The sequence below is a fragment of the Vitis riparia genome, chromosome 16, assembly GCF_004353265.1.
Source record: "Vitis riparia cultivar Riparia Gloire de Montpellier isolate 1030 chromosome 16, EGFV_Vit.rip_1.0, whole genome shotgun sequence".
Taxonomy (NCBI): Eukaryota; Viridiplantae; Streptophyta; class Magnoliopsida; order Vitales; family Vitaceae; genus Vitis; species Vitis riparia.
In genome coordinates, this window is record NC_048446.1 from 7,321,411 (window position 1) to 7,329,903 (window position 8,493).

At 34.1% G+C, this 8,493-nt stretch overlaps 1 protein-coding gene across 1 annotated transcript; it reads left to right on the forward strand.

Annotated features, from left to right (window-relative positions):
• The first annotated feature begins 218 nt into the window (after positions 1-218).
• LOC117933205 (rust resistance kinase Lr10-like) lies at positions 219-2,991 on the forward strand. The gene is made up of 3 exons (XM_034854599.1): positions 219-354; positions 785-1,447; positions 1,874-2,991. Exons 1-3 carry the CDS (start codon positions 219-221, stop codon positions 2,989-2,991), a joined length of 1,917 nt encoding a protein of 638 aa, XP_034710490.1.
• The last annotated feature ends 5,502 nt before the right edge of the window (positions 2,992-8,493 follow it).

Sequence of the window (8,493 nt, forward strand, 5' to 3'; positions counted from 1 at the left end):
GGTAATTGATCCCCTCAACATGGTATTTGCCTTAAAAGATTATATGGTTGATTCCACAATCCAATTCATATGCCGGATCAGGATTACCACAGCTGGGCTTACCACCTTTTAATTGAAAAAGGTTGGTGATGTTTTGAATATCTCCACAAGAAGAGAGTCTGCAGAGCTGGTTTTCACTAGCATCTCAAAATGAAAGAAAACAGATATGGAGGAATGTTATGAGGCCTGCTCCCACAAGTTTTACTTCTCTCACCATCATAAGTTCAGATTCAGAAAGAGAAGCTGCACGCCTTGGTTTTGGGCATCCCCAAGTTTCTGTAGAAGATAAAATAATATCCCAATGGGCTAAGCCAGGTTAGAGTTCAACTTTCTTTGACTATGCATTGGTGTCACAATCAACTACCCAAAATCTTTGATTTTTTTTTTCCCCTCATCATATTTGGCCGGCCGGGTCATCATCAATGTACAACCACAACTAAGTAAATTGCATTGGAGTTGTAAGGAAACCTTGTCCATGTAGCAAATATCAAGGAAGTTTACCGCATGCTTCTCATTGTAGGAGTCAAGCTGTCTAAAGTGAAGCAAGTGGCATAGGATCTTATCTCCTTTTCCACTTCTAGTTCATTTTGGTATTGAATATATAGGAGTTCTTTCCTTGAAAAATACAAAAAAAATTGAATCAATAAGAAAGGCTGGAGGAACAGACCAAAAGCTATGGGCATGAGAAATTGCTTAAAAATGGTAATCTCTTTGTTTCTGTTCTTGTTTATGAGATGGTTTGTAGAGATTGGAGCGAGCCAAGATGAGTGCAAGATATCAAGATGCAGCAACCATGGCCCAGTTATCAGGTTCCCCTTCCGGCTAAAAGACCAGCCATATCATTGTGGCTATCCTGGGTTTGAGATATCTTGTATAGAAAACAAGCAGACCATCCTAGAGCTGCCATATTCCGTAAGCCTCTCAGTGAAGAAGATAAATTACAACTCTCAGGAGATTATTGTCCATGACCCAGATTTTTGCCTTCAAAGACAGCTTCAAAACCTTACTTTGTCTGCTTCTCCCTTCCGGTTCAAACTTACACCTTTCAACGACCTAAGTGACTACACCTTGTTCAATTGTTCCTCAAATAAAAGCGACTACTCTTACTTTTTGTCCATCCCTTGCACTATTCTCCTCAGCAACCCAGTCTATGCTGTTCGTTCTGACAATTATCTTGGATCGTTGGACCTATCCTCTTGCCACAAGATTTATGACGTTACTCTCCCAGATGATATAGTTAATGGGGAAAATAATTTTTCCTTAACATGGTCAGAATTGATATGTAGAAACTGCGAAAGAGAAGGTAAGAAATGCAGACTGAAGAGCAATGTCGGCAAAGAACCTGAAACTGAATGTATTGGTAAGCCTGCAAAAGATACTTATGAATTCATTCCTCTACAATCGATCTGCTTCCTCTGCTATTCTAAATCCTGATCATACTACTTATTTAGGGGGATTTATTTGTTGTAGATAAATTATATAGGACTTGGATCTTGAAAATATCAAAGCAGAAGGAAAATATAATTATAAATTATACTACTGAGGAAAACGTGAAGCAAGAATTCACATGCTTAAACTCTTATTTTTATTATTATTTTCTTAACTCTACGACACACATAGTAGTATGGGAGGGGCTTACCAAGTTTAACAGTCTAATAATTGTATTATTTTCCTTACAGGTGTATCAAAAAACAAACTGGTTACAGGTGACATTCTACTCACTCATAATTCCCTTTTGATTAAGGATTAGGAAGAGAGCAAAGATTATTATTAGACTCTTTCTGCATCTATTTAGACATACCATTTTTATTTTATTTTTTCTGATCACATGCAGCGGTAATCCTCAGTTTCTGTCTTCTGGTGCTTGTAGTCATCGCACTCTATCATGTGTATAGCTCAGACAAATTAGAAAGAGAGAATACAAAAAAGATAGAACACTTTTTAGAAGACTATAAAGCTCTCAAGCCCTCAAGATACTCCTATGCTGATATTAAGAAGATTACAAATCACTTCAAGGAAAAATTGGGTCAAGGCGGATATGGAATTGTGTATAAAGGAAAGCTTTCTAGTGACATTCTTGTTGCAGTAAAGATCCTAAACAATTCAAAAGAAAATGGAGAAGAGTTCATTAATGAAGTGGCAACAATGGGTAGGATCCATCATGTCAATGTGGTTCGCTTGGTTGGATTTTGTGCTGATGGAGTTAAACGAGCTTTAATTTATGAGTTCTTACCAAATGAGTCTTTGGAGAAGTATATATTTTCAAAATCTATCAAGGACTGCTCACTTAGCTGGGAGAAGCTTCAAAATGTTGCTTTAGGCATAGCTAAAGGAATTGAGTATCTTCACCAAGGTTGTGATAGAAGAATTCTCCATTTCGATATCAAACCTCATAATATTTTGCTTGATCAAAACTTTAATCCAAAAATCTCTGATTTTGGTCTAGCCAAATTATGTTCCAAGGAACAAAGTGCAGTTTCAATGACAACAGCAAGAGGGACCATCGGCTATATTGCACCAGAAGTATTATCAAGGAACTTTGGAAATGTATCCTATAAGTCAGATATTTATAGCTTTGGAATCTTGCTACTAGAAATGGTAGGAGGAAGGAAGAATATTGATGTTACAATGGAGAAGACTAGTCAAGTATACTTCCCAGAATGGGTTTATAATCAGTTAGATCAAGGTGGAGACGTGTGTATTCGAATTGTGGAAGAGGGAGACATTAAAATAGCAAAGAAGCTAACAATTGTGGGACTTTGGTGCATCCAATGGTATCCAATAGATCGCCCTTCCATGAAAGTTGTCATTCAAATGTTGGAAGGAGGAGGAGACAATTTAACCATGCCGCCCAACCCTTTTGCTTCCATAGATTCAACAAGAACAAATACTAGAATGCGGAAAAGATCTCTTCAACAAGAGTTGGCAGTCATCTCAGAATTAATAGAGTGAACAAGAATTTATCTTTTTTTATTATTATGAGTGTGTAGCCTAGATATTGATCATGTTGTACACATTGATCAATGTAAGTTTATTGTTGCTATTTAAATAATATTGTTTGTGCAAGAGATTTTTTTCTAAAAAGAAATATAATAAATGGATAAGAGATTGTTATTCAAAAATAGTAGGCTATAAAATTAATAAGTGGCTTTAAGAGAACTTATGGATTGGCTTTGATATCAAAGATACATCATAGGAAAAAGTATCATGATTTATAGAGAAATAAATGACAATCGAAACTACTTCTAACTAATATGGATATGTTACTTTTTGTCAAGCCTCGCATGAGTTTCAAATTAAAACCTTGTATTTTTCATTTTTACTCAATTAGTGTTGCACACTTTTAGAAGTGTTTGTTATTAACATGGTATTTTTTCTAAGAAAATTATGTGAATAGAAGGGGAAAAGTGACCTTTTTTTTTCTTTTCTTAACCTAAGCTTTTATAATACACAAACATAAATCCTATCCTCTCTTTGCTTTCGTTGCTATTCTATCACCACCATTCTCATTGACTAAGAGTAATATGACAGTTGATTACTACTAAAAAACAACACATTTTAAATAATAATTCTCATGAATTCCATACCTTTTGAACAATAATTATGCCTAATTAATATGCCCAAGTAATACATTGTTGCCCTTGCAAGAGATACTAATGGTTTTTATGAAGTTTTGGAGATATTTCAAGGTGATTTTTGAAGCATTGAGTGACAAAAGAGAAATGGAATTAAGGAGGGCAAATAATGTGCATGATGAGGAAGAATCAATGCAATTGGACCAAGATTTGGAGTTGATTTGTAGGTGGTTGAGGTGGATTCAAAAGAAAGAAATGGAAGAAATGACAAAAAGGAGTTCAAAAATTAAATATTTCCATTTCGCATGACTATGTGAAATGGACCAGAAAGTGGATTTGTGTTGCAAGCCAAGGGGAATTTCAAAGCTGATTTCGCATGATCATGTGAAAATTTCGCACAGTCATGTGAAATCGTCCAAGAAGATGTAAATTGTTGTTGTTGCATTTTTTATTTCACACAATCATGAGAAATTGTTTGATCTCATGCGAAATGACCATTTTATTATTAAACTCCAGATTTCCTAATGAAGAAGCTTCTGGAAGACCTCTTAGATGATGCCAAGTGTCCACTTGACCTTGGCCTATAAATAGAAACTTGATTTTATGATGAAAAGTGCTTTTTAGACATTTCTAATTGTAGAATTTTCTAGATTTTCCCTCAATAGAATTTTCTATTTTCCTTCATTTTCTCACTAATCAAACATGCCTTGTGAGACCAAATCTCCAAGCATGAGTGGCTAAATCTCATTATTCTCGGAGGAAGGAGGATCTAGAAGCAAGATCCATGGTGAATTAGAGAAATGAGCTTGAATTACAAAGGTAATTTGATCCAATTGATTGATTAAGTGAATTTTGGGGATTTTTTTTTTATTGTCTTGGATGACTACTATGCAAACTAGATAGATTCATTAAATTCTTAAAGCTAGATTTAATGATATTGAATAGTTGCATTGTGTAAATCATTGGAAGATAATTTAAGATGAATTGAATATATGATTTGAATTGATTTCTTGGATTAAATAACCTAATTTGAAGAGAAATTAGATATGGACTTAAAGCTACATCTAAAATCGGTTTAGATGACAATTTAGGTTTTCAATCTAACTTGATGAAAATTAGATCTTAACATCTATTCACCATGGAAATTGTTTTCTATAAAATCCTAACTCTAAGAATTTCATTTCCTATTAATTTTTCTTCCCAATTTGAGACCATTGTTAAATTGATTTTTCACTATGAATTTTCAAATCAATTTCACTTGATCACAATAATTTCTTATCCTCTCATTCAAGTCTTAATTGTAGAGAATAATCCATCATAGTGGATGACACCTAAAAACCACTATACTACAATAGTTTGTACTAAAACCATTTTTTATCGGGTACAAGCTACTCTAGAATAGTGAATTAGGTTATAAATTATGTTTTGATCCAATAAACAAAAAAAAATCAAGCGATCAATAGCCTTCCAACGCTTAATATTTTTACTACCCCAATACCAGATTTACCCATAATATTCCCCTATAAAAAGTAGTTTCTGCCTACCCTGCCTCTCATTTGACTAAAGTAAGGAGCTAAAACTCTAGGTGTTGGATCATATAATGAGACACCCCTTTGTCAAGGTATTTCATAATCATTTCATTCAAAACTAAAAATTAAATAAACAACCCCATTTAGGGAGTTACATCAATTTAGCATTGTGATTTTGATCGTATAAGAATGCATGCCTATCAATCATCCTACATTTCAACTAAGAAAAAATGTTGAAATTGGCCTATGGATTTTGAATTGTGAGGGTTGCTGCTAATAAATGCATTACAAAATAAATTACTCAAACCTCTTCAAGCTTTACAACTATATATACCTAAGAATCTAAAAACAAAGGGAATTGGCTTACATATTGTTTAGATAACGCATTAATTTACATATATAGTGAGAGAGAAAGGGGAAGAGAGAGAAAGAGAGAGTAGTTGCAAGTAGATACATTGTTAAGTTACCTCCCATCTAAGCTAATTGTAATACTTGCATTATGTGAGGAAATTAGAACACCCATTGGGTGGTTCTTCCAATTCAAAGCTGATGTTTCATGAGAATATAAGGTAGGTTTGGGAGGTAGTTGCAATAGTTTAACATCACCTTCCAATATGTCGAGTGCTTTGCTCATAGAAGGACAATCCATGGGCTTCATTTGCACACACCACAATGCAACTATGACCATCTTCCATATATATATATATATAATTTCTTTTCATCCTCAATGACATCTGCCTTTTCCATATCCTCTCTTTGTTCAATTCGGTCATAAATCCATGACAGGAAGAATAATTCACTTAGATATTCCTCTTCATGCCTACTAAAATGCCTTTATTTTCCCACCATTTCCATCAACAACATTCCAAAACTATAAACATTAGCCTTATATGACGCATGTCTAAGGTTTTTATAAAACAACTCTGGAGCAATGTATCCTAATGTTCCTTGAGCTACAATGAGAGATACAACACTTTCATTTGTTGAATACAATTTTGCAAGGCCAAAATCTGAAACTTTTGGAGTAAAGTCTTCATCCAAAAGAATATTGTCTGGCTTGATATCAAAATGCAGAATTTGCATGTCACACCTTTGATGTAAGTATTCAATCTCACGCCCTATACTCCAAGTGCAATTTTGTATAATCTCTCCCAACTTAAAGGAATGTTTTTTTCTCTTTTAAGGAAGATAAACTTATCAAGTGACCCATTTGGCATAAAGTCATATATAAGGGCTTATTTTGATCCTTCTATGCAAAATCCAACAAGTTGTACTATATTAACATGGTGAATCCTTCCAATTGTAGCAATTTCATTGATAAAATCTTGTCCATTAGCTTTTGACATGACCAATACTGCTATTGCTACAATGCAGCCACTTTGAAGTATTCCTTTGTACATAAAGCCAAAGCCTCCTTGGCCCAACTTATTCTTAAATTATTGGTTATCTTCTCTAAATGTGAATATGAGTACCTAATGGACCGGAGGATTTTATGATTTTGAAGAAACTCTTCAATATCATCATCTAATGATAAATGTCCCCGTCGAAACTTGTAGATTAAATAGCCAAAAAGTCGAGATATCTCGAGTGCAAAGCGTCCTCCAATGATTGTCATGACTAATGGATCAACATGAAAAAAAAAATGAATATTTAAGAGTTTATAATCACAGGCATTCAGTTATCAAATCAAACAAGTAAATTTGCTTCAATGGGAGAGGAAATCAGATGCATTTGCTTGCACAAAATTTCAAATTTCAGTATTTTGAATTCATTATATTCCATGGGCTGGAATTAAATGAAATGCTTTCAAATCCAGAAAGATAACTCCATGGAAAAGGTAAAATTTTGAATTTCATAGAACTGAACTTTCAATTCAAATCCAATTTCGATCAACCAAACCAAGAGAAATCCTTTATTCAAGCAAAAGAATTTTGCAATCTACAATCTTGAAAGCAAGAATTATTCTGATGATTGACAAACAATTGATCATATTCATCCCACACCAAAGTAAGAACCAGAACTTGGAAGTCTTTCCAGTCTCAAGAAACCAGGCACCTAATAAGAGAGAACATAAACTAAATTAGAAATGAGGCACATAAAAGAGGGATTGTTATTATTAGAGAAAAAGAAGGTATACAACATTAGAAAATAGGAAGAATGGTGATGGAAAGTTCAATTTGTAAACCATGAAAGAATATGGAAGGAACTATCAAAGCCTTACCAATTCCAACCGTCCTAGAATACCCAGATTGGTCAAGAGCATCTTTAATTCCTGCATGATTAAAACCAGTAATCAGCAGTACTTTTAGCTTTAGAAGATGGAAATCCTTATTACCATAAATGAAAAATAATTATACAGTCTACATTTACATACAAAGCCAAGTGTTAAATAACAGTTCATTTGAAGCAAAAATGAAAAAATTGTCTTCCAAGGATAAAACTGTTAAAATCAAGCCAACAATTTCAAGACTTTTAAATAAAATGAACTCTCAATAATTGGAACTATTAAGGATTATCTTGGGTCTATAGGGACTTCTAAGTACATTAACTTTTAACAAGAGAAGATACAAAATTCAAAATGGAAAAGATATAAGAAAGATATAAATGGAAGTTGGCAAAAGCTAAAATTGAGAGACGATAAAAGAAACTCCAAAGGCCTTACTGAAAAATTCAGCCACTGGCACCAGTACATCATTTATTAACTTATTAAGCCCAAGCCCTGCATTAGGTTGTGTTTGGTTATCCTAATTACTTATGATTGTAATGTATAGTTGGACTTCCAATGATTATTTATTTCTTTTTTGTTTTAAAATTGATATTAGTGTTCATCAGCCATTTGATTTGAAAATTTTCAGCACTCACATTTTCTTTCATCATCATCAGGGCATTGTATAGTGTTTTTAATGAAATTTGGTATGCACCATCAGCCTTTCACTTCGCATTCATGGCAGCAGAAGCTCAAAAATGAAAGCTGAAGGCCCATAAGCAGCTTTTCTTGCAAATCTGAGCATGAAAGATTGCTGGGCTCTGAAACAGCCTTGAAATTGCCAGTAACAACAGTCATGCCAATGGTGCATGAATATGAAAGATCTCTCACCTGCTTGCAGTCTCCAGCTAGCGCATAAGCATATGGTTGTGATGAAGAGAAAGTAGCATTGGTGCGGCTGCAAGGAACAATGGGAATGTAGTTATGATCAAAGATTGGTCTTGCGCAGTTCATCAAAACTACAGTATCGAGTTCATCAGGATATTCATATCTATATAGATGATCTATTGTCAAGGAATAGAGAGGAAGGGGGAAACAGTTGCTCTTCTCTAACCCAGGAACTACTACTCTCATTGTGTAGTTA